Here is a 27,124-nt window from a genome sequence, read left to right as displayed (position 1 = left end):
ATAGTCGTGACGTGATGATGAGCAAAGAGACGGTGGCTCAGACTTACTGTCACATCTGGCTGGTTGAACTAAGCGCTGATTACACTGCTGTAAAGACATTTCCTGTGTTCCTGTCAGCATGAGAGAGGTCAAGACTTTTGATCTGTGGGTTCCAGCCTATCAAACAACTTAAGAGCTTCTGTTTATGTGAATACAGATTTACTCTGGACGGCTAAAGTGTGATGAAAGTCTAATGCTCTTCTTTACGGTGTCAGTGACGGGAAGATCGTCGTCCACAGCAGGAGAAGTGACGTGCCAGTGGAGTTTTCAGGTCATAACCAGGAGGTCAACTGTGTGGATGCTAAAGACGGACTCATCATCAGTGGCTCCAGAGACCGGACAGCCCGGGTCAGAGCGACTCTACACTTCGGCTTTATTGTGTGATGCGCAGTAGCAGAGTGTTTACAGTCCTACTTCTAACACTTTGTTGTGTAAAATGTCATATCAATGATTTGCAAATCACTCTTGAACTGTGAGCCAATCACAAGTCAAACGCTCCCTTCACTATTCAGCCAAATAACGGGGACGGCACAGCAACAGTCGGGGGCTCTGATCCAGTCTGAGGCCTTTCTGTGTACAGTTTGTATGTCTCCCTGTGCCTGCAGTGGCTTGCTGGGTTAACTAGTGCAGTGTAGATGTGAGATCGAATGGTTGTTATCTGTATTAGACTGGCAGCATGTCCAGGATGAGCCTCACGTCTTCACAGCTGCTGAGCTGGATCAGAGGAATAGAAATGGATGATGGACAGACTGGCAGACGGCCTGAGGCCAGCTGAAAAACACCGAGTCTGTTTTTATTTTTAAGCATCAAGTTGTGATGCTTTCCTGACGTTATACAGCTCAGATAAAAACCTGCTTCTTTGCAGTTTTAGGCCGTTCGTAAACTGCTTCTTACGCCGAGCTGTTTCCAGTTAGCTCCATACGTATTTGGACACTGACACAAGTTTGGTCTTTTATCTGTTTACTGAAACATATTTAGTTATATAATGGACAGCAGCTGCAGTAAAGACCTGGCAGAGCAGTAAACAGGAGCAAACCAGCACCTGCTGACTTCACGCTGAGGCATTTACACCGAGTATTAGAGATGAACATTTTCACGTATTTAATTTGTCCAATTATCTTTGAGCTGCTGAAGTGAAGAATGGTGTTACACATGCTTTAGTTCATCACATTTTTATGTAATCGTTTTGTTCAACCCACTGAATCAAAGCTGAAACTCTGCACTTCAGCTACATCTGAGTTCTTTATTTAAAGTTCATTGTGATGATGTACAGGACGCAATGAGGAAAACGTCCAAATATTTAAGGACATAACTGTAGTTTGTACACGTAATAGTGAACATGCATTTTTAAACACAGTGATACACCTGCATGTAAATCTGCAAAAAAGCTTTGTAATATAGTTGAATTCAGCAGGAAAGCTTTCATATGCTATATTCAAAATGAAACACTTGTAATCTTTGTTTTAATCTGGACGATTATTACAGCTCATAAAATTGTGACTCTAGTACAATAATCATTGATAAGCATTAACTTCACCAGATTTATGTCCCATTATAAAGTAACACGCTCCCTGTTTTCTGTTTGTGTCCCGAACACATGAAGGTAGACAAAAGTTAACCTCCGTCCTGTCCTTGCTGTGTCCCCGCCCCCGATGCTCACATGAAACACATCCTGACCGTTACATAGAGAGCTGTCTGCTCCATGTTTATAAGACTGAAGTTAACGAAACATTTACTCATATTTAAACTAAACAAATGCTACATTTCACTGTATATCTAAATCATCACAATAATAATGTCATGTAATTTAATTTGTCATTTAATCCATAGATGATCTAATAAGTTTGTTTTCTTTAGATTTGGAATTTGACTTCCACCGCTCCCAGAGATACAATTCCCATGTGTGACAGAGTGTGGTCCGTGGCTATTAACCCCACACTGAGGTAAGAGTCACCCACTCACTTGTGTTTTCTCTTATCGTTATTTAAAGCACTTTTTCATAGTAGCTGCTGGACGTGCTGCGCACCTCACCAGGACCTGCAGGCTGTTGCTGTTCAGCCCTTGTTAAAGAGTAGCAGCTTTCCTGCATCATTTATGCATAACAGTGACGTTAATAAGTTGAATGTGTGGATGCAGCGTTGGCAACTAACTTTAACTCTTGTTGTTCAGTCATAACTGGAACACTGACCCACAGTGGTGCTAAAAGAAAGAAACGTCCATTATGAACTAATAATAAGTAAACAATGAGGAACCATGAGTCATGCAGGTGTCAGTGCCATGTTATACCTACATGTGGCAGAGGAACATCATCACGGTTCCAGCTGTGTGCACAGTAGCACGGTGCTACAGCGAGTAACAGGAATCACGTGGCCTCGAATCACCAGACGCAAAAACTAGGGATGCACCGATACCGATACTGGTATCGGGGCCGATACTGTAAAATGTGTGTGTACTCATACTCGTAAAAGTTAACCGATACCAACTTATTTCGTTAATCAGAGGGGGGCTTGTCATTTCTGTTGTAGTTTTTTAGATTGGCCACTAGGGGGCCAATTATTATTTTATTTATTATTTATTTAATAATAATTATTTTGTTTGTTTGTTTACAATATGGACACTCTGCAATAATTTAAAAGTTTATTTTATTCTCAAACCTAATTTGTATTTATTTTATTGCAAACAGAAGTGTTTATTTATTATTCTGAAAGCTCGAGACAGTGCCAATAGTTCAGTGATATTTTGTAAAATTACAATGTGGAGACTCTGCAATAATTTAACAGAAGTGCTTATTTTTCACTTGAAATTTTTTTGTGGTCATTTTTATTAAGAATTTATTTTTTATCGGCAGCGAATAAAATAAAACCTGTCTTCTAATTAATTGTGTGTGTTTGTGTGTGTGTGTGTGTGGTAGAAGTATCGTTTTTTGTACTCTGTATCGGCAAGTACTCAGATCCAAGTATCGGTATCGTATCGGTTTGAAAAAATTGGTATCGTTGCATCCCTAGCAAAAACCTTTGACTGCAGTTTATCTTCATTTTGTTGTAGGAAATCTGGGAGATACAAAAAGGATTCCACGAAAAAAGGTTAAACGTGTTAAATAAAAGCTAATAAAGTAAAATAAATACCAATAAAAAAGGATAAGTGTGAACAAACATGGAGCAGCAGCATTAACACTGAGGCTTGTTTCTTTTTCTGTTACTTACATTTAATGCAAACAAATTTTCGGTCATGCTACATTTGCATGATCATTTTCAGGTATATTTTATCTAAATCTAGTTTGTAATAAAGCAGCTGGCAGATTTCTGCTGATGTTCAGACGCTGGCTGGTCACAGACTGTGTGCAGAGACTGATTGTGCGTGAAACAGCAGAAGCAGGTTCTTTGTGGCGGCGCTTTAGAAGTGCCTTTGATTTCTCAACCATGTTTGGGCTCAGAAACCTAATAACACAGACTTACACACACTCACAGCTCTGGTGACTACACAGACAGATGCAGACGTCTGTAACAGTATCCGCTTCATCACCTGCTGGTCTGAGAGGCAGGTGATTGTCCATCCACAGACGCTTCATCTGCTGGACGTGGTTTATAAGGCGTGCCACTGTTCTTTGTCCTCAAAGTTTTAAGTTTCCTCAATTTTTTAAAGACACACTGTAAACCACGTCAGGAAATGCCCAGAATTTGGCTGATAACTCTTTATATGTCACATCTGTGGTCAGTGCAGAAATCCACTTTTGTGCCCCTTAAACTGAATATTCTGTGGCGTTTTTCATAGATTCAGCCAAAGAAACCAAATGTTGTTTTGCTATTAACATCTGTGCACAAATACAGTTTAAAGTTGATTCTTTAGTTGTAGACACAGCACTGGTTCATATATGGAATAATTCAGTTACAGTTTTAGTTGGCTTACAGAAGAAAAAGATGTCCTCTGACCGTTTTTCTCTGATGCAAGAACCGAACTGAGAGTGTGTGAAAAAGCAGTGAAAGGAAAAGTGAGACAGACCTTCAGAAAACCCCGAGAACTATTTCTCAAGAACATTTCCATTTATTTGACTGTAGCTGAGGCCATCGTTAATAAAATGCTGTGTTACAGTAGACTGTGAAAATGATCACTGAAACCATAAACTCATCAGGAAAGTGTCTCCCAGGGTGGGCAGCATGATGTGTACTGGTGTAGTCTCCATTATCTCTCAGTACCTATTCCTGCAGGTTTTCAAGCTTCCTTCCATAGTAAAGTAATTGATGAGGTGCTTAAAGTGTACAGAATAATAATGTATCAATTAATGTGGCTTGTAGTCCAAAAAATTGTCTATCTACAGCTGTCAGAGTGAACTGTGGACATGGCTTCTACATTCAACACTCTCACAGCCCAAGTCCTGACACCAACGTCGTCATCGGTTTTGAATACATTTATTCTTTTAAAGCAGGGGTCCCCAATCTCAGTCCACGAGGGCCGGTGTCCCTGCAGGTTTTAGATGTGTCCTTGATGCATCACAGCTGATTTAAATGGATAAATTACCTTCTCAACATGTCCTGAAGTTCTCCAGAGGCCTGGTAACGAACTAATCATGTAATTCAGGTGTGCTGACCCAGGGTGAGATCTAAACACCGGCCCTCGTGGACTGGGATTGCCCACCCCTGTTTTAAAGTAAATGTATGTATGCTGTATGCATTTTGCTGTCGACACCAACCAAAAATCTGTTTTTGGTAATTAACATTTGAAAAGTAACACAAAATGATCCACCTTCCCAGAAAAACACAAAAACTTTTCAGAAGTACTTTTTTCCTCCCAGGCTTCTAGACTTCTGATTGGCCAACATTTCTACATGGCTAGGATTCGGCATGTTCTTAACAGCGTTCGACTTTGTTTTTGGTGTTTACATGTGGACGGAGACATTTTTTCAAACCGTACGTGCACAGACCAGGTGAACACAGCTGTAACACGGAGGCAGAGCAGGTCTACCAAAGTATTCTTAGGCAACATGCTGAACGCCAAACTGGTCTCTGATGTCTTACTGGAGTGTGAAAGTGTGTGAACAGAAAGTGTTTGTAGGAACTGGTGAATGAGGCCTGTTGTATACAGTGCTGCTTAAATAGAGTAGAATGGTACTATATAAGAATCAGAACCAATCCGTACCAGCTCTGTGCAGGCAGATGGGCCATCGCTGCACTGGATAGCAAGCGTGCTAACTCTACCTGAACATAAACCTTGATTATCACTGCACTCTACGCTGAAGCCTGCTCACTCACATCAACTGACCTTTAACAGTTTGAAGAGTCCAAAGGAAGACGGATCCTAATCTTATTGGTTGCTTTGAAATCAGTGACGCCATATCGTGTGATGGAAAGATCCACTTCTCTACGTAAACTAAGTCCCACCAAAGCGTTCTTTGGTCTTTGTTTATCATTTGGAAAATGAAGCTTGCCAGATGAACTATCAGCGGTTTGCTGTGTAGCAGTGCAAATACAGCTGTCACTGGATTACTTCATGTCCTGAAGCGGGCGATCTCCACATCCATGCTAAAAACGGTTACGCCAACCGGAGGTCACTAAAATCAATATTTGCAGCAATTTTTCAGACCAGCCTTTTAATCAACCAAAGACCAAGACAGACTTTTAATTCATTTGAAAGCCTGATGCTTAGCATTGTCCACCCCAGCTGTGAAACTCAGAAACCAGTCTTACTTGTTATCATCTATCGTCCACCTGGGCCTTACACAGAGTTTCTGTCTGATTTCTCAGACTTTATATCTAATTTAGTTCTGAGCTCAGATAAAATAATTATTGTGGGTGATTTTAACATCCATGTTGATGCTAAAAATGACAGCCTCAACATGGCATTTAATCTGTTGTTAGACTCAATTGGCTTCTCTCAAAATGTAAAAGAACCCACCCACCACTTTAATCACACTCTAGATCTTGTTTTAACATATGGCATAGAAACTGAACATTTAACAGTGTTTCCTGAAAACCCTCTCCTGTCTGATCATTTCCTGATAACATTTACATTTACAATAATTGATTATGCAGCAGTGGAGAGTGGACTTTATCAAAGTAGATGTCTTTCTGAAAGCGCTGTAACTAAGTTTAAGAATATAATCCACCCACTGTTGTCATCGTCAATGCCCTGTACCAACACAGAGCAGAGCAGCTATCTGAACGCTACCCCAACAGAGGTCGATTATCTTGTTAATGATTTTCCTGCTTCGTCAGAAGTACCTGACCCCGTGGTATAACTCTCAAACGTGCACCTTAAAGCAGATGACTCGTAATCTGGAGAGGAAATGATGTTTCACAAATTTAGAGGATCATCATTTAGCCTGTTCATGTATTTTTATTTATTTATTTTCCACCATTTTTAAATCCAGAAATGGTTATGTAGCCAAATCTGAGTATATGTGCAGTTTCTGAAATGCTCGTCTGGGACCATCAACCATTCTGTGCTCAGAGTCACTTTCCCATTGATACGCACCGATAAACAACTTCTATTGTAGCGCTCACTGCTGTATGTGTGTATGGGGCGAGGCAATGGCATTTCAGTTAGTTAGTAAGTGAATAGATGACCAAGTATTTCCTGCAGTAACTGGTCTCAACCAAAGTGATGCTGATTAATATGACATGTTTTGTTTTTGTTTACATTTTTGTTAGCCCTGCACATAAAAATATATATATATAAAGAATCCATGTTACCTCTTTGTAATGATCAAAATTCTGATTAATGACTTTAAATTAATTACAGTCAACAGACCTGCAACAGAGCAGCAGTTCTGACCTGAAATCGTAGGTAAACGCTGGTGTTAGTGCAGTTCTTTCTGTTTAGGTGCACAGCTGTGATTAATGTGAATACACTGATTTCTACTAATGTTTCATTGAAGTCACTTCACACAGTCAAATGTATTTAAATTAATTTCAGCACAGCACAAGTTAATAAACTGAAAATGTTTCATTTTACAATTTTGGATCAGAATTGATTATTATTATAAAATATATTTTAAATTTAAAGTAGTTTTAACATTTAACAAGCATTATGACCACTCCTGCATGACACGCTTTCATTCCTGCTCCAGCTCCAGCACAGGCATGGATCCTACAAAACGTCTAAAGATTGTCATCAGTATTTGGCACCAAGAACGGGTTATTTTGGTTGTGTAAATTACCCCTAACCCTTCATAGATCAGACAGAGATACTTGTAAAATAATTAATTATTTGGATCATCTCTAAGTGCTCATTGGCCCTGACACTTACACATTTGTGTGCGTGTGCAGTCTTGCTATGTCTATATAAAGAAAAAAAGAGTAACTTTAAAATTCCCACCAAGAAGCAGAGAGCCAGAAATGTCTTTACACTAAATCTTTACGGCCATGTGGTGGGGTTTGGCATGGAGGGTATGCCACACTGATCACTAATGTAGAGAAGAGGGGGTTGGCAGAACCTAATGAAGAAAGCAGCTACCCTGAAGAGAAGTGAGAACAGGCGGGTGGGGGGGTTAGAGTTGTTTTGTGTAGGATTCCTCAAGCACAACTACAAAGATGTTGCAGAGACCAAAAGCGCCTTTGAACGTTTCAAAAAGAGGAACATGATTGTTGGGTAAACCATCTCTTCAACACTTCTCACCACCACCAGGGAAGGAGGACCTTTGACCTCCAGTAAGTACAGGGTTAAGCCACAGCAGCCACCTAGCCATCCTGAACTGGCCCTCTCTAACTACTGCCCACCACTGCCACCCAACCTCAGACACTCCAATTTCACTCCCACTGCTCTGCCTTACTCAACTGCAAGAAAAAGCTCGAAATTCATGTCTTTCTCTTTGGTCTCTTCTGAGCCGTTCCTGTGGTTCAGGAGTCAAGAATTCAATTAGTTAAAAAAAGAGAAGAAAAGATCGAAGCTGCAACAATACAGCGATAAGGGGGCAGAATGTGCGTTCCCACACACTAAATACAGAGCGCTTTTTCTGGGGCCCACAGAGCCAGAGAACCTACACCACAGGAGGCAAGAATAATCACAGCTCGTTCCAAACCCCCTCATTACAGACACGCATGCACACACACACACGTGCACGCACCTTGCATTCCTGACGCACACAGATAGTTTCATTCAGACACATATTACAAGCAGACATTCCACCTAAGAGCGACACACCTTGCAGATCCCCCACACTTACCATGAATAAACATACACTCTGAGAAGCAAACACACAAGTATTCCCATCAAAAACACACTTGGCACGTGAAAACCTGCTGCACTCGTACAGGTGTTCTCCTGTCTGGAGTTTACAGCAAGTAGTGTTTTAGAGCTACACTTAAACTGGCAACTTTGTAAACAGTTTCCAAGCAATTGATACTTAATAATTACTAGAGCGATGCATAATTGAAATAGGTAGACAGAGTTAAATGTTTGGTAGATCTGTAACTACTGCAAACAGTGTGTTGATGGTTATTAAGGATCGTTGTTTTGTCTATAGATTTTTCTTTTGTGGAAGTCCAGTGGTTAGCACTGTTGTCTCAAAGCAAGAAAAACACTATATAAATGGCAGTCCATGTCTGTTTCCATCAGGAGGGTGAATTTTGGGTGAATATGTGCACTATAGTATCAATCAAACTTTCATTTTTATAGCAACGTTCATGCAGATTATCAAACTTTTTGACAGATTACTGACAAGCTGATAATGAGGAAATAAAAATTGAAATGGCCTATAAGAAGAATAAAAGTACATCAAATACAATTAATAAAAATTATAAAATACATTCAGTAATATCCATATCTCAATCATTTTCTTCCCCTTATCTGGGGTTCGGTCGCGGGAGAAGCAGCCTAAGTAAGAACGCCCAGCCACCTCTTCTAGCTTATCTGGTTCTACTCTGAGCACCTGTCGGATTGCTCAACTCCTCACCCTGTATCTAAGGGAGAGGCCCGCCACCCTTTGGAGAAAGCTAATTTCTGCCACTTATATCCACAATCTTATAATTTCAGTCACTATCCAGAGCTTAGGTAACAGGAAGGGACTGGTAAAGCAAGAGCATCACTGCAGGTATGGTCCCAATCCATCTGCTCCCTTCTCCCCTCACTCACATGAACAAGACCCTGAGATACTTAAACTACTCCCCTGGGGGGCAGTAACCCGTCCCTGACCCAGAGTAGGCAGTTCACTCTTTTCTTGGCTTAGGACCATGACTTGGAGGTGACTTGAAGGTGCTCTTCACATTCCACTGCAACCCTCTCAAAGCTGGAGGCCACCATCTAATAAAACCAACAGAAACACATCATCTACAAAAAGCCTTCCACCACCTGAGTAGAGCTAGAAATTTTGTCCATAAAAACTATGAGCTGCATCGGTGATAAGGGGCACCCCTGAGTCCAGCATTTACCGAAAAGAGTCCGACATATCGGCACCAATGCGGATCACGCTCCTGTTATGGTTATACAGGGATTGAATGGCTGGTAGGAATGGGTCAGACATCCTATACTCCCAAAGCAATTCCCCACAGGATAGTCTGAGGAACGCAGTTGAATGCTTTCTTCAAAAACAACCACATGTAGACTGGTTGGGTAAACTCCCATGCACCCTCAAATATCATTGTAAGGATAAAGAGCTGGGGCAGAAAAACCACAACCACATTGTTGCTCTTGCTTCCAAGGTTCGACTAAAGACAGACAAACTGTCCTCTCCAGTACCCTTGAATAGGCCTTACCAGGGAGGCTTAGGAGTGTAATCCCCCTGTAGTCAAAACACATCCTCTGGGCCTCCCTCTGGGACCGCCACCACAGTGTGCCAGTCTAGAGGTTCCGCCCTAGATCTCCATGTGGTGTTGTAGAGGCGTGTCAACCATTATAGCCCTATAAAATCCAGGACCTTTAGGAACTCGGAGTGAACATCCACCCTAGGGTTCCGGCCACCAAGGAGTTGTTTAATTGCCTCACTGACCTCTCCCCTTGTGATGGGACAGTCATCCCCCTCGTTCCCAGACTCTGCTCCAGAAGATGTGTCAGTAGGATTAAGGAGGTCCACCCCCACTATCCAACATCTGAGTAGAGTACTACCTCGTCTCCAAGTCGCCTGACAATTTGCCAGAATCACTTTGAGGCATACTGAAAGTCTTTTTCCATGGCCTCACCAAACTCCTCCCACAACTGAGTTTTTGCTTCAGCTACCACCTGAGCTGCATTCCACTTGGCCTGCTGCTATTCTTCAGCTGTTTTTAAAGTCCCATAGGCTAACCAGGACTTCAGCCTCATGGCTCCTTTCACCTGTCCACTACCTTTCTCGAGGGCTACCACCGTATCAGGCACCAACCACACTGTAGCCATAGCTCCTTGCTGCAGCCTCAGAAATGGAGGTGCGGAACATGGTCCATTAGAACTTAATGTCCCCAGTCTCCCTCCAAATGCTGTCAAAGTTCTGCCAGAGATGGGAGTTGAACATCTCATGGATCAGGGCCTCTGTCAGGCATTCCCAGCACACCCTCCCAATACATTTAAATGTGCCAGGTCGTCCAGCATCCTCCTCCACCACCTGATCCAACCTACCATGAGGTAGTGATCAGTTGATAGCTGGGCTTCTCTTTTTACCCGATTGTTTAGAACATATGATCACAGATCCAATGACATGTTTTCAAAATCGACCACTGACCTATGACCTAGGGTGTCCTGGTGCCATGTGCACATCTTTATGTTAAAAAGTTGTGTTTGTTATAGACAAACTGTTATTTGCACAGAAGTCCAATAGCAGAACTCCACTCTCTGTCACTTGATGCATTGCTCATGTGAATTGAAGTCTCCCAATAGGACAATGGAGTCATCAGATGGAGGACCCTGAAGCACCCCATCCAGTGACTCTCAGAAGGCAGTCATATAGTCAGGACCCATTCCCCGAAGATGCAGGGAAGCAACCCTTTGTCCAGTGGCAAAGCCTCCACATGTACAGGTAGCAAACCAAGGGATACAAGAATACCCACCCCTCTTCACTGCCTCTTATTGAGGACAGCTCCAAACTGGACGAAAGTCCAGCCCCTCTTCAAGAGACTGGTTCCAGAGCCCGACCTGTGTATTGAGGTGAGCCCAACTATATCTAGTCGGGATCTGTCAACACTACACACAAGCTCGGGCTCCTTCCACACCAGAGAGGTGAAATTCCATGTCCCAGTAGTCAGCCTCAATAGCCTGGGATTGAACCAACATGGCCCCCATGCTTGACTGCTGCTTGATGCACAATGTACCCGACCTCTACAGCTCGTCCTGCGGGTGGTGGGCCTACAGGAGGGAAGGACAATGTAGCATCTTTGCACCCAGCTAGGTTTCATGGGCCCCAAGGCGCTCTGCGTCAAGCTCCTTCCCCATCCATGGCTCCAGGGTGATAACCTGTAAACTGATCCTGCTCAAGATACACAGGTTAATGGGGGGGTTATCACTCATAGGGGTCAAACTAAAAGTATAGAAATGGAGTAAATTAACTAAGGCTAGTTAACAATGGTAATAAAAAAAAAAAAAAAAAAAGCTAAATTAAAACACTGGAGATTTTCCGTGGAGTCCACTTAGGAAACATATATGTGATATGTAAAACAGTGGTGAAATTTCTAGTCATGTAGTCATTTAGCAAAAGAAACACTGAACATCTTCTACCTCTAGCTCTATATGAAAATCTGCCGAAATCAGCTATGCATTTTGTTTTGCTTTTTAGACAAAACAAGATGTTTGAAGATGGTAACTCAACCGATGGTACTTTGTAATGTTTGACTTTTTGGATTACATGATATCTGCGTTATGGTCTGGCAGTTATTTGTTATATATGCAAAATGATCTTAAGTGTACAATCTCTCATCTTGTTACAGAGTAATTTAAGCAGAGTTCAGTTACGTTTGCAGGCATTTGTTTATGCACAGCTCTGCCACAGCATTTAAACATTGCAACATCTTGATTTGTTTGTTTTTTAGATATTCTGTTGTAGATTTGCTGCTGTGCTTGGGATCATTGTCCTGTTGCATCACCCAGTTTTGGCCATGATTTAGTTGTTAGACAGGTGGGCTCACATTTGTCTCTAGAATTATTTGGTATACCCTGGAGTAGAGCTGGGCGATATAAGATTTTTTCATATCACGATATGTTTTTTTCATTTCAGGCGATAACGATATATATCACGATATGAGCCAAATAACTATATTTGTAAGATTTAAATGTGCCGTTGCTCACAAGTAAAATGTGAAATAATCAGCAGCTTGTTTTGATTTAAATATTTATTTCCCATAATAAGTTCAACAGGGTAGATGTACTTAAGGAGACTTTTTCAGATAAATAAAGGCAAATATTGCAAACTACACAAAAGGCAGCCGCTAAAGCGTTTAAGTTTCAAAACAGAACAAACAAAACTACTAAATTGTCAGTTCCACTTAGAAACAAAATATTAATTCTAAAAATAAATCTGTTTGTTTTACAGAAGAACAGACAAAATTGACTAACTTTTGTCAATATCAAATAAACTGAGAACTAAAAGGAAATTCTCAATCTCTCCTTGTTGTATAGCTGAGCTTTTCAAACAGTTTAACAGTTACTTTAGTCTGACAAAAGCCGAATGACGAATTAGCGCTTCCAGGCAGAGATTGAGCATGCACCGCTTTATTGTATTTCCAGAATTGCTTTTGGCACAATTTACAGTGCACGCTACTCTGTTTTTGTCAGACTTGAAATAGCAGAAATACCTTAAATACCTACACTACAGAACTTCTCTGGCTCTTCCGTTCGACAATCTCTCCGGCATTGGAACCATCATCTGTTTTCTCTTCGGTAACCTTCGGTCCACACTCATTTCCTCCATTACCCGGGCGGCACGGCGGCTGGCTGCTTCCCAAACAAATACACATGTGCGGCTTTGCACTTGTGCTGCACGTAACAAGTCACGTGACGTGACGCTGCGGCTGTGATTGGTTCGGCTCTGTGCTACTTAATTTTGATTGGCTGTTCTTTTTTTTTTTTAAGAGGACAAGAGCGGTGAGGTCTATCGCAATAGTTTAATTTTTCTATCGAGAAAAAGTTATTTCGCAATACATATAGTTATCGTTCTATCGCCCAGCTCTACCCAGGAGTTTATGGTTTACTCAATAATTACAAGGTGCCCAGGCCCTGTGGCCTTCGTCAGCCGTCCACCAGCGGTTGACAGTTGGTATGAGGGGTTTGAAGCTAAATATAGTGCTGTGTATTCTGGCCAATCCCACTTTGGGATTGTCTGTCCACAGTTTTGTTGTTTGTTATCATTAGGGTTTTTTTAATTCAACATCATTACATTTGCAGCTTTGAAAATCTAAGAATCCTAGAGATCAGATACGATAGGCAGGCAGGATACCTGATGGATAACTGCCCAGCCTGACGTTGGGCAAATACAAAGAGACAGGAAGCCATTTGCTCTCACATTGACACCTGGACAATTTAGATTCACATTTATCCCAACCTTGATGAAGCCGGAGTATCCGGAGAGAAGCCACACAACCACGAGAAGAACATGCAAACACAGAGTCTTTGTGTCTTGGTGTGAGGCATCAGTGCTAACCACCACACTACCAAGCTGCCCGTTTGTGTTATTATTATTATTAGTTTGGCAGCTTTGAAAATCTAAGAATCGTAGAGTTAATTTTTGTTTTTAATCATATTTTCTTACACAACAGTCTGCAAGTCAGTTATGCAGAATGTCGAGATATTTTAGCATGTAGTAGTTAGAAGTACAGATCTCTGTAATTTCTTTGGTGGTTCAACAAGTCTGTGTTAGATATAAGCTTAATAATAATGAGAAATATAATAACCTCAGATCACCGAAATGAAAGACAAAGTGATGTAATATTCCTTGTTATGTTTAAGAAAATCTATCACAATGATCTTTTCTCCTAATCCTATTTGCTGTTGCAAATGTGTTGCCAACGCAGTTTGTATACAGCAGAGTTCTTCCACGCCGATATCCAGTGTGGAACATCGCGTTAGGTCCTGGTCTATTCCACCCGGCTGAGCAGCCCCAGCTGAGGAATGTCCTGGTGACCCCACAGACATGAGACACAAACAGAAGCCAAAAGGGCCACAGGGGGTGGTGATGGGACAACAGGGTCCAGGCATGCGCGTGTGTGTGTCCCCATGCATAAGAGTGTCTATTTGTGAGAGAAAAAAGTGCATGCTTGTAGGCAGGCAAATGTTTGTCCATGCATGTCGTTGTGTAAAGGGGTAGGGGGCGAGGGAGAGAACCCTGGGAGTGAAAGAAAGAGAGGGAGTGTGCATAGGGGGTTTGGGGGTCAGCACTTGCACCCTTTGAGCATTGTTTCCCTCCCTGGCAATATAAAAGCATCATAACCCTTTGAGCCCAGACATATTTAGAAACCACATAAAAGCACTTTTTACAAACTAGATACACGTCGGTCACAAAGCCCGGGGTCAAGCGCAACAAATTAACAGCCCTATTTCTGACAGGGGGTGGGGGTGAGAGCTGGAGGCTTGGTGACAGGCTGAAGCTGAAATGCTGGAGCCCAGCTTCCCAGGGTGGTGAAGAGGGCTGCTTTCTTGCATTCATGTGTAATTGGTCTGAGAGGCTGAGTGAATGCTGACTTACTTTTGTTTCTATTATAATCCTCTTTATAGAAGACTTGCCTACCGTAACTCTAACAAAAGTCAAGACGGCTACTATGAAAGGCAAGAATCTTATTTGTCTCTTATTTGTTTCACACATTGAAACCCCCATCGCGATTTTTAGCATCTTAGAGAAGCCTTTATCAAATGCTGATGCATCTCCAGAAAGGTAGGTCATCATGAAAACTTTATGTAATTCACAAAGTTCAAATGCAATTAGTTTTTCATTATGTAAGTATTTTCATACTCTTTCATATTACCACCCACTCGTCCTTTAAAATCTCACATATCCTTCTTTCTTCCACCTTGATGAGATTCCCAGCTCTAGATGCACTGAAGCATCCCCCCTGCATAATACTGCCACACACAGTGTTCTTTGGGCTGTACCTCCTTCCTTTCTCTCCATATGTAGGCAGCATCTCTGTGGCGCACACGCTCTAGTTTCTACCAAAGGTCCAGTATCCATAATCTTTCTCCATCCTTCTGTCTGTCTTCCACAGAAGAGGAGTTTCTGTTGAACTCTTGTGCAGGGTTCTAGTGATTGTCCTCATTGAGACTACGGTTTCTGACCAGGTTCAGTCCTTCACTCATGTCTCTCACTTGTTGTTTTTCCATAGTCTTTAAAATCTTTTGCTTTCTCTACCTCTGCCAGGCTTGTTCTGTGCTGTTTGGCTCACGTTAGATTTCTAGATGGGACACCTCACTCCAGACACTTGGAGATGCTCTAAACAAATTTCTTTCATTTTTGGCGTGGGCTCTGGCTCAATTAAAAGCTCCGTTTTTCAGGGGCCAATAATATCCTCCCTGGTTCTGTTATTGTGTGCAAATAAAAATAATTTGTTAATTCTAAAGAAAACTAGTATGTGTAGAAAATAAACATCGTAACAATAATGCGATGGCTAATCATTTTGTCTTCAACGGTATTTACATCCTGGCCTTCCTCTTGCCTACACCCGCTCTAGAATTCAGGTCAATCAAGGCTTGCTAATCAACCACAGTCAACACACTGTTTTGGAGTAGTTTAGGCACTGTGGGCAGAAATACATTATAAATAATCACAGACACTAAACTTAAAACACTATGAATCCTGTGGACATGTATCGTGGCAGCAGTCTACTCCATGACTGTGATTGCATGTAATGAACTGGATGAAGACTTTTTCCCTCATTTGCCCACATTTGTAAGGAAAATGTTTGTGGGTTGAGCAGCAGATGAGTATGTGAAAAACACCCATGTCAAATGTTCTGCCAGCCAGTCCACATAGTAGAGGATGTCAGACACAAGCTCCGAAGACAACATCTCAAGAAGATGGTTTAAGCACACCCTGTCATCACTTATCATTTTTCTAATAAAATTCGTTCCAGCCGTGTGAACTGGATAGATGTGACTCTTATCAGCTGTTTGGGCTGCGTTTTATGGGCTCGGTCTTTGAAAATGTGATAAAAAAAACGAAGCTACCTCTTGGTAGAAAACTACTATGTGAATTCCATGAATTTAAGGTTTTCCTACATGATATTCAGCTTGTGTTGTTCCTGTTGAAAGCAGCAGAGCACATGCTCTCACAGTTACCCCAAGATAAAAAAGGCCGATATTGTGACGTCGGAGTTCACATGAATGCAGCTCGTGCGCTGCACATAGAAAGCAACCTTGTGGCTGTGAGGCAACAGTGCTAACCGCTGCGTCACCGTGCTGCCTCAGATTATGTCATCAAGTACAAATTACTTCTGCACATTTTTAAGTATAAAGTCAACAGGATGTAACAAAGTTTGCAGGTGTATTAACACCAGTTTTAGTAACATGCATAAATTAAACAGCAAAGGTGACACACTAAGATTACCAGCAGAAAACCACTATGGCTGCTAATTTATTTGGACAGTGGAAATGGTGAGAAGCACAGCGCCAAATGAGACTTGTACAGCAGCGTTTCACTGACCTGATTAATCATCAGAGATCAACAGAGCGCCACATGTTTGTGGCAGAAATACAAACACACACATATGGTGTGGCTGTAGCTCAGGCAGTAGAGCAGGTCATCTACTGATCGGAAGGTTGGTGGTTCGATTCCTGGCTTCCCGAAGTCTGCATGCCAAATATCCTTGGGCAAGATACTAACCCCAAATTGCTCTCCGATGCATCCATCAGAGTATGAATGTGTGTGTGAATGTTAGCTATAAAGCACTTAGAAAAATGTGCATGGGTGAATGCACAAGTTGTGTAAAGCGCTTTGAGGTCTCAGATGAGTAGAAAAGCGCTTTATAAGAACCAGTCCATATGTTGTTGCACAATCCGAGTGTGTTTACATTTCCATTTTGCATTTTATACAAGAACATTAGCAGTGCAATGAAATACAAGTACTGCTCCCCCTGGTGGTTACATTTTACATTACCACTGGTTTTCCTAAATGCCGCTTAGCGGCGTTACCACTCGTGGTTGCATCATCCACGTCACAGGTGGGGGATATCCTTACGGTCGACCATCGGCCGGAAGTCGGTCACGATTCCATCAGGGATCAATCGTGATCTGTCACTGATGACCATTTTAAGCGTCTGTGTCTGGTGCCGCCTGTGTTTTTGTATCAGTGTGTATGAATGTGTGTTTGGAGAGATGCTGATATGACTGGTTCCCACTGAACACACACGTGCGACACATTCAGATGATACAGCCAGCTGTTGAGGTTGTCCAGGGTGTTGCTAATGAGAGGTGATGCGATGGGGAGCCAGGACTCTGGTCAGAGATGTGGCTGCGTGTTTGTTTGCATGTGTTTAGGTAAAATTAGGCATGATAGAGGCTTTGACCTTAACAGCTATAATATCAGTCCATTGTTCTGACTCCAGATCAGATCTGGTTGGTGATTCAGTTGGCTTAGGAAGCAGAGGAAACAAGAAGGAGTCATTCTTTGTGTAGGTGGTGTCCCCCTCCTCTCCTCTTGCTGTGATACAGCCAAGTCAGGGGTGAGTAATGTGAGTAATGGAGAGTAATAGGGTCCAGATAGCAAGTGTGACTATAACCCTATTGTATCCTGTGTCAGGAAGGTCAGAGGTCACCCACTGTGCCTACTGGTCCCAGACCCATCTGGGTCATAAATGAGTTTACCCAACACTAATTACTGGGAACCTGCCAAAGGTCTGTGCTATGTGACGGGGCTGACAGCCGCCCACATTACTGAGCGTGTGTTTTCCTGCAAACATGCACATTCTCCGTCGCTCCAGTTCAAAGTACATACACGCCAACAGCTCAGTCGCAGCTCTGCTTGGTACGTTTAGCACCGCTGCAAGGACTTCTACGTAAGGCCAAGTCCTGTTAGGTTCGGCAACACAGCCTCCAGGATAAATGTTCAGTCAAGCCAGTGCATGTGATTCCACCACGGTGCCACATTACTGTCCACGAGCAGCTTGTTTGTCTAAAAGTATATGCTGATTCAACTTGAGCTGTGTCAAGCAGAGGAGAGGGGAAGCAGGTCAGGCATGTGGCCCTTTCAACATAAGAGAGTCTGGTCCTGAGGAGGAACATGTAGGCTGGAGTACAACCGCATCCTCGACATCTCACAGAACCTGGAATTTGTAGGTTTTGTTCTACAAATGTTCGTCAAGATTATGGACTCGACTCTTTATAGAAATACGGCATGAACAATATGCCATGTAAAAAGAAAAATGTAATAAAGACCAAGATGATGGTTATGGTGCTGGTTGGGTTCCAGTCCTGCTTTGTGTCTCAGTTTTCTCTTGTTTCCCCTCAACTCTTGAATACAGGTGTAGGCAACTCCAGGCCTTGAGGGCGCCTGTCCTGCAGGTTTTAGATCCTCGATCCAACACAGCTGATGAACTAATCGTGTGATTCAGGTGTGCGGACCCAGGGTGAGATCTAAAACCTGCAGGACAGCGGCCCTCGAGGCCTGGAGTTCGACACCCCTGATCTAATACATTAAATATAAACATATCTTCTATAAAAAGCTAGTTTAAGATAAAGCTCTCCCCATGCTCCGTGCTACCTCATCACTTACTCAAAATCTTGCTTTGAAGTTTTAGTTGATTCTACTTTTATGTAATTTGATGACACTGAAGTTCAAAGTTAGCAGTAATTTGCAAATGTAAAATATTTCACAGTGAGAGCTTCTTACCACAGATTAAAAATTAGGACATTAATAATCTTGAGAATTTACTCTGAATTATAACAAACGAGGCCACGCAGTGAGTTTCAGAGAGCAGATTCAACTTCTGTCAGCTTTGAACAGAAATCTGAACTCTGATGCTGGAAGGAGACTTTTTATTTCTATGTTGGCTGCAAATTCAAACATGCACAGACTTCGCCACCGTTAGCATGACTCCATGGAGCCCGTTGGAATCTAATCTCGTCATGCACCTTTAAGCTGTGCCGGGAGGTTGAAAGCATGACAAGTGTAACTGACAAGTCTGTGGACATGATGCAGTGTGATGTTTTCCAAATAACATCTTCACCTGCTGCAGCACAGACTTGAGTCCTCATTATTTGATCTAAACATCTGTCAGTAGCTACCTCTGCATGTGAAAGGCGGGTCCTCCCCCTGTCTGTCAACCCTGTGGGAGGGCACTAAGCTCTGAGTCTCCACATCCCGTTCAGCCCTCCTAGTCAGCTTCTCCCACAGTGCTCCTCCCCTCACCTTCTCCTCTCCCTCACCTCCCCACATGCGTGACATTCACTGTGCATACCGAGGCTGCTAATTCCAACCTGCCTCTTGAGTCAAAGAGCGGTCTTGTTGTTTTCTTCTCTTTTCTTCTGCTGGGAAACAACATGTGCTGAATGTAAGACCAGAACAGAGAATCTGGTTATTTGTGATAACGAACATTTTCCTACCAGACTCCCCATTTCTCTCCGTTCTCGTCAGACAAACCCTACATGCAGTGTTGGTCAAGTTACTTGAAAAAAGTAATCAGTAACTAATTACTGATTACTTCCCCAAAAAGTAATCCCATTACTTTACTGATTACTTATTTTCAAAAGTAATTAATTACTTAGTTACTTAGTTACTTTTTAAAAAACACGATTTACAACCTGAATAGGTGATAAATAGATCTTTCAGCCCAATTCTACTTTTTCTGCATAATCATCATACAAAATGTAATCAAATGGAAAAGTCTCTTTTTAAAACTTGTTTTATTAGTTTTAATCTTTTAACTTTATGCATCAAGCAAACATTTAATTATCTGCAACATTCTCTGACTGGAAGAAATTTGTATTAAACAAATAGATGCAAGTAAAACACAGCAGAAAATAAATAAAGTCAAAGACTAGCGGTCCTGTTGCTCTATTTTCACCTGTAAAGCAGGAGTGGGGTAGGCGGAGGGTTACCCTGGTGCAGGTGTGCCGCGGTCAGTGGAAGAATCCGCGAGTTTCTCTGTGAGTTTCCCATTACGTCGTAGCTACTCGGTGCTTGCTCAGAAGTTTAGGGTTTTTTTTCGCTGTAACAAGAAGTTTTCTTCCCACGCACAACGGACACTAATGTTTTTGTCACTTTTTATGGAATCAAACTCAAAGTAAGGTCAGTACTTCCACGCTTTAAACGCTGCACGCTCATACTCTCTCTGCACTCGATATATGATCCATTGTTGATCTGCACACAGCTGTTGTCACGAACGTCGCACTCGCTTACGTCACTGTCATGAGACGTTCTCGCAAAAAATCACGGTTTTAGTAACGCAGTAACGCAGCGTTCCTACGGGAAAGTAACGGTAATCTAATTACTGTTTTTGCAATAGTAATCCCTTACTTTACTCGTTACTTGAAAAAAGTAATCGGATTACAGTAACGCGTTACAGTAACGCGTAAATCAAGTGCAAAGTGGGCCTTGATGAATCCTCTGAGGTGCTGCCGCTGCCGTCTCGAACCTGCGGTCACAGTTTTGTTCCTTTAACAGTGCAAAACTGTCTTTTTCAGAAACACTTTCTATGCTGTGCACTCACACGTGCTCCCACAGAGAAAGGAGGCTATAGGCAGGCTTCTGACTCTGAGACAGCAGAGCTAACACAAACTGTCAAACTGTATTAAACCACTCTTAATTTCACTCAAAGTAAACATTTAAAATGCTTTTAAAAGGCAGTTTTTGTGTATCTTTTGCTACTTTGTAACATGTGATCCAGGCGTTCTGGGCTCTTTATGCACTTTCAGAGCATCTTGAGCCCAGCAGCTGAATCCTGCCGGCTCCTCACACTTGTCCCTTTGTGATTCATGCTGGATCCACCGTTTCAAACTGTGTCCGTTCATCTGGATGTGCAGATGAAGCCACAGGGAAGCAAATATAAAAAAGAATAATGATTTGAATTAATAAGATTTCCAGATCTCAGCATCATTTATAAAACGTCTTCTGTGCATTTTAGAAACTACGCTGGTTAATCTTTGGAAAACAGGAAACGTTGGAACGACCGCTTCCTTTTACATATGTGTACATACGAGTCGTTTTCATCCGCTGTAATTGTTTTTAATATATTTTTCCATATAGGACAATAAGCCAGCTGATAAAAATTAAATCAATCATTTTGTTTTTGTGTCAGCACATGTTTGTTCAGCTTGTTTAAGGACATGTCTCTCTGTGTGCAGCTCCTTCGTCACAGGCACTGCGTGCTGCGAGAACTTCTCCCCTCTGCGCATCTGGGATGTTGAACGGTGAGTCAGGAAGCTCCTCGCTGTAACAGCAACATATCATTAAAGTATTGTTAGTCATACAACACATGCTTTGCTTTTTGTCATGTAAGTGTTTAAATAATTATCAGCTCAGCTAGAAACGTTTTGATGATGAGCAGAAGCAGCTTTGATCCACGTGACAGAAGTGCAACACGATGAGCTGTGTGCAGTGTTTGTGTACAACACAACGTACACAAGTTCAATCTTCTAAATCGTCACGTGTTCCTGTCAAAGGTTACTCCTGAAATGAGAACAATAAGCATCTTTTATGTTATTGTAAGATGTGTAATGAGCTGGAATCAAAACTCCTCAACAGTCTGAATTTACCGGATCTCTGCCTGTTTCGTTTTTTGTTGATTTTCCATCTTACTAACAAATCTGCATCAGCTGGAAAACTCCATGGAGCAAGTCTGGAGCTTCGTCAGTCCAAAGTGAGGAAGCTTTGACATATCTGACCTGTCCCTGACGAGGCGTCTGTCAGTGAGCAGTGAGAACAGACTGACAGCGCACGACGACGCAGACTGTGTTTGTGCTGTTTGGTTTCTCCCGGCTGGAAACACTCCCCTGATATGAAATGAATTTGATTATTTAAAGAGAGATGACCCTTGAACAGCATTTATATATTTAAATGATATTGAAATGTTATGGCAGCAGCTTCCCAAAATGTTTGGACCTTAGAAAAAACCTATAAATAATTTCAAATATTCAGCCTTTAAATGACAGAAGGAGCTGACATCAGGCCGGACTTTAGGAACTGCAGAGACCAAGTGCAGAGGATGGAGGTGTAAGTGGTGAAGAACAGAGAGCCTTGCTGTGCAGACACCAGAGCTTCAGAGTCCACGTGGACGTTCACTCCTCACACCTGACGTCCTCCTGTCGCCTCTGAGAGGGAGAAACACTGACAACAACAGATATTATCAGTGAACATGCAAAGAAGACACGAGTGTCAGGAATGGCATCAGGATCACACTACAGCGAAATACTTTGTTACTGTACTTAAGTAGGATTTTTCAGGTACTCGAGTATTTATTTTTCTGACACCTTTTTACTTTTAAATACCAGGTTACACGTTTAATCCGCGCATACATGAGATGTAAGAGGCAAAACCACATCATTTATTATCTATAATTTTTATTATATATTTTCAGTGTTTCTATAGTTATATAATAATAAGTAGTCCGTGTCGGTGTAAGCCAATAGGAAGGAGCCAAATCGTTTGAAGTTACACTCCAGCAGGAAACCGTTCGTGGACGTTCCAACACGGCACAAAGAATAGAAATGCAATTTAAAGCATGATTAACTGTTAGTAAAATCACATATAAATAAACAGTTGTAACACTTTATCACTTTAGCCATAAACGCCTGGATGTTGAGTCCTTTTATTCCAATTCTGGATAAAGATTAGCCGAGCGATCTCTGTTCGTCTGGACTGACTGAAAACTTCATCCAGGGTGATTTTGCATCAAGACGGTTTCTGTGTTGTTTATTTATCTCATGTAAATTTCTTTATTTTACAGCTAAACATGGGTATACAGGCATTTTTTAATTCCTCATTTCTGAGGAAATAATGTGCAAATACACTTTACCTGGAGTTTTGTGAATACTTTCAGTGCATCAAACTCTGTACATGTCAGGACAAAAGCCCATCACACCAAACGAACATCAGCTGCTGCAGCCGGTTTAGAGAAGAGCGAACCACAAGCTTCCACAAGGAAACTTCCTTTGGCTTTAACCGTTTTTCTTTCTCACCCTCTTCAAGTCGATTTTGTCTCTTTTCTCATCTCAGAGGGACAAAGAAGTCTTATGATCACCCATATAGAGGTGCATCCCACACAAGGGGCAACCCGACATTTCACACTGTCTTCACTCATGGTTAAACACAGAGAAGGGAAAACACATCAAAGAAAAACCACCATCGCTCCCAACACCCAACGTTACCCTCGGCTCCTTCCCAAAGGAGGCGCTCCTTTTAACAATCAAACGGCCGCGCTGGGATTCCTCACATTCCTGAATCTGAAAGGAGCGCGGTGAAATGACTGAATCGGAGCAGAAGCTCTGTTATACAAATGGCAGACGAACATGTGTATGTGACATTGATGTCCCAACACCCAGCTCCACCGACTCTGCCCGGAGACAGTGTGGAGCAGCAGCAGAGGTGTGGGTAAATCGGGTGGATGCACGGCTCCCCTCTGTTTGTTTTAGTGGCTAAAACCTCAGCGTGGCTCCTTTTCTCTACCTGTGTGATTGCTTTTGACAGGAGGCCTGTTTCCCAGCACATCCCCGGGATCCAGTTTGGAGCCTCCAACCCTCCTGTCACAAAAACACACAAATATACACACACTACTATTCTACAGCCGCCACATACTGAAGGATAATCAGCCTTTCTTAGTGGGTTTTTCAACTTTGTCAATTCATTAGTGAGTCCTTTCAATGCTCGCTTGTGTGTGGCCCACTAAAGCCAACCTGACTCCTACAATAAGGCCAGACAGGCTTAAATCAAGACAGACGCTGTGTGTCACGCAGCCAGAAGTCTCTTCATAACAAATACTAAGCCTGTAGCCCCCCCACACACCCACCCCACACCCAGCCAGGGCACCAGGCTGCCCATCTCATAAAACAGCTTCCCAAGTGCAGCTCGGATCGCTTAATCTGAAGAAGTGGAATTATTTTTCCAACAAAGTTGCATTTACGTGTGAATCTTTAGGATCCATCTTAACTCAGTTTCATGTCCTGATCAACCAAGTCTGATAAAACTGTTATGGTGCAAAGTTTGAACATATTTAGTGCTGTGAAATTTTCACATAGAAAATCACTTTTTGTGTTTTCACACTGAGTGAAACACGAGTCAATGTTTGAACGTGGATACGTCAAAAAACCTGATATTTCCACTGGTCGGTCAAACCATCAAAATACGCACGCTGCGTAAAACATGAAGAAATAACAAATGTATTCAAGCTGTCTCATAAACTCATATCAGGGAGCACACCAATATCAAAAAGACTGTATATAAATATATTTCACAATAATTCAAAACTAGCCCGAATACTTTACAACTAGAATTTGTTAGTAACAAAATGAACAAAATGCGATTTTCATTCAACTTTAATGCTGATTGAGCAAATAAAAGTATCACAAAAACAAAAGTATCAGTAGAAAGTTCTGTTAACTATGTGCACGTTTTGCCTCTCAGTATATTTTAACAGGAATTATCAGAGTCAATATGTCTCAAAATAGTAGGTCTAGAAAATTAAAATTAAAATTATTAAAATAATTAAAATTAAATAAAATTATTCACTTATTTAACAAAAGGATTTCCTCGGTTATCATCAGCGTATGATCTGGAAACTCCAGAATTTCCTTCCACTCAGGACAGACTTTCAGTTCAACATGAACGCTGAATGAAAATGGCTCTTTCCTGATTTTTGTGGCTAATTTCATGTTAGAAGGTTTTCTACGTGCTTTATTTTACAGCATTGTGAATTTCAGAAATCATCACTATTAGTCTTTTGCAGTTTGCTTGTTTGGGACTTTGCAGGTTTTGTTTCATGTTTAACTTACCGATACTATTGTTGATGTTTCTGTGGCAAATGACAGACTCTGAATCATTTAATGGTGACAGAGTTCCAGCTTTTGTCTTTAATATTCTGTTCATGTTCAATCGTTGCCTCCAGCCTATAAGTGGGTTGATCTTGAAAAGTCTTTGATATATGAAGTTACATTTCACAGCAATCATTATAAATGTTACACAAATCGGAGACGGTTGAGCAGAAGCTGAGGTCGGTGCGATCCATCAGATCCATCAGCAGAGTTTAGCACACATCGGTCTTTTCTTTCTCAGGGATGTGTGTGGATGTGTCTCGGTTTCGTTGGTGGGGCCTGTATAACAGTTCAGGTTATTGAGATCTTGGTTCTGCCTCTGTTTTGTGAACACACACCAGTAAAACCAGTGGCCTACCAGTTTGAGATTCCCTGCTTTTTCTTGCTGTGCTTCAGTTCATTTCATGGTGCTGTTATTTAAGATCGCTGCACAAATATCAGGTCTTTGATGAAAGTTGTTTTTCTTTTCCTCTCACATTTGGATGCTTTGTGTTTCATTAGCTCATTTTTAGGAATAACATCATGTCAACAGGATTTCAATAGCTGGGGTTATGAATTGTTGATCTCTTTTTAGTTGGTGGTAGTGCTGTGATGGAGACATCATTATTTAGTTATGAATAGACAGGCTTGTATCCCTTTGGCTTAAATGAGTTTCCTTTTGTGGCATATGCTAAGCTCCTTGGTTTTGGTGGTAAGGGGAAAATGAGGGGTCACTACCTCACAACCACCTCACAGAGACACAAACTCTTAGTCATGAGACCCGAGCAATGAGAAAGCTCTCACCCAATAAGGCACCCTGTAGGGAAAGCCCTGGCCCAATGAAAAGGTTCCCTGAGGTAAGGCTAGGGGATTACCATCCCAAGGCTATGGATAGAGCTCCAGGTTTAGGGAGGGGGACATTAGCTGAGGCGTAGGGCTGCTCGGTTGCTATGGCCGGCAGTCTCCTTTAAATGGTTGCTACGAGGCAGGTATCAAACATGCGAGAGTCGCACACAGTCACGGTCATGGAGGGTATTAAATGGCAACAATGAGACAGTTATTCTCTAATAATCCATCCTGCTGAGGGCAAGTTATTCTTCAGTAATCAAGAGCTGAGGAGCAAGTGGAATGGAGCTGTGATCATAAGAGCGTGGTGCACAGAGGTAGACTGCAGGGACATCTGCTCGCAAACACAAACTTTAGTTTTCAGTCGCTCATTCTGATAATTTAGCTGTCTCGCTACCCCCACGCTCAGAGAGACACTGTAGGGACGAGCTATCAGTCCACACCTCTGAATCTCTGAATCCAGGTGTTTTTAGTCCCACAGGTGTGGAAACTCCTGCTCGTGTAGTCTGCCCTTACAACGATTTGTGGCAGAATGCGTTACACTCACCTTCTGATATTTTTTCAGAGCTTTGTCTTCAAACGCAGATTCTGTTAACCACAAAACAGAGAACATTAAAGTTACCTCAGGGAACACGAGGTTGCTGTGAAACTCTGTTTGATACCTTGACAGTAAAATCCCAGTCATGTGGCTCCATGCTGTGATGTTAGCACATTTACTCTACATGCAAAAGGCTGGTGGTGCAACGGATCAAAAGTCTCACGGTTTGGATCGGATCAATTTTCTGATCAGCAAAAAAGGAAAAAAGACAAAAGTTTAACATTTACTTACTGAAGTATTTTTTTGCCTGTTAAAAACATTCAACTCAAGACTCAATTATTAAAAAAAATTATGGTTCAATATAGGGCAGTACAGTCTTTGTATCTACCACTCAATTCAATTCAGTTTTATTTACACAGCACCAAATCACAACAACAGTCGCCTCAAGGCTCATTATATCGCTCTCCGCTGTGACATAATGAGCTGTCATGGTCACGTAGCTTTCCATTGCCCTGGAGCTCCACCCATTTGTAGTTAGGGCAACAGAAGATGCCTGGGACAGTTCAGCCACAACTTAAATCTTTTCCTGCTCGTACATGCTTGGAACAATCTTGCCACTAAAGTGGACGCGTAGCGTGGCTCAAGCATCGTAGTTCAAACCCCTTGGTTTGCACAACAGAATACTTCCCGTCTGCAGGACACCCCAACAGCTTCTGTAACAGCTTTAGCTCGGTCGGGCTGGGCAGCAAAGGGCTGCTTAAATACCACAAACTCCTCTGCTCCGCCACTTGGACCGCTAGCGCTGGCCATAACTACCGCTTGACAGATCCACCACGCGCACCATACACATACTTTTTTTCCTTCTTTTTTGAATCTTTGTGC

At 42.0% G+C, this 27,124-nt stretch overlaps 1 protein-coding gene across 1 annotated transcript in view; it reads left to right on the top strand.

Moving 5' to 3' along the window:
- Nucleotides 1-27,124, top strand: part of fbxw4 (F-box and WD repeat domain containing 4) — a 41,631-nt gene that overhangs the window by 4,069 nt on the left and 10,438 nt on the right. Inside the window, exons 4-6 of the mRNA XM_035916413.2 lie at nt 255-387; nt 1,897-1,982; nt 21,199-21,264. Coding sequence (XP_035772306.2) covers nt 255-387; nt 1,897-1,982; nt 21,199-21,264 — 285 coding nt within the window. The remainder of the gene's footprint in view (nt 1-254; nt 388-1,896; nt 1,983-21,198; nt 21,265-27,124) is intronic.

The sequence above is a fragment of the Neolamprologus brichardi genome, unplaced genomic scaffold (assembly GCF_056152115.1).
Source record: "Neolamprologus brichardi isolate AB-2024 unplaced genomic scaffold, ASM5615211v1 NODE_ptg000033l+_length_6344489_cov_1, whole genome shotgun sequence".
Taxonomy (NCBI): Eukaryota; Metazoa; Chordata; class Actinopteri; order Cichliformes; family Cichlidae; genus Neolamprologus; species Neolamprologus brichardi.
Note: the sequence above shows the minus strand (reverse complement) of the source record. Positions and strands in the feature narration are given on the sequence as shown.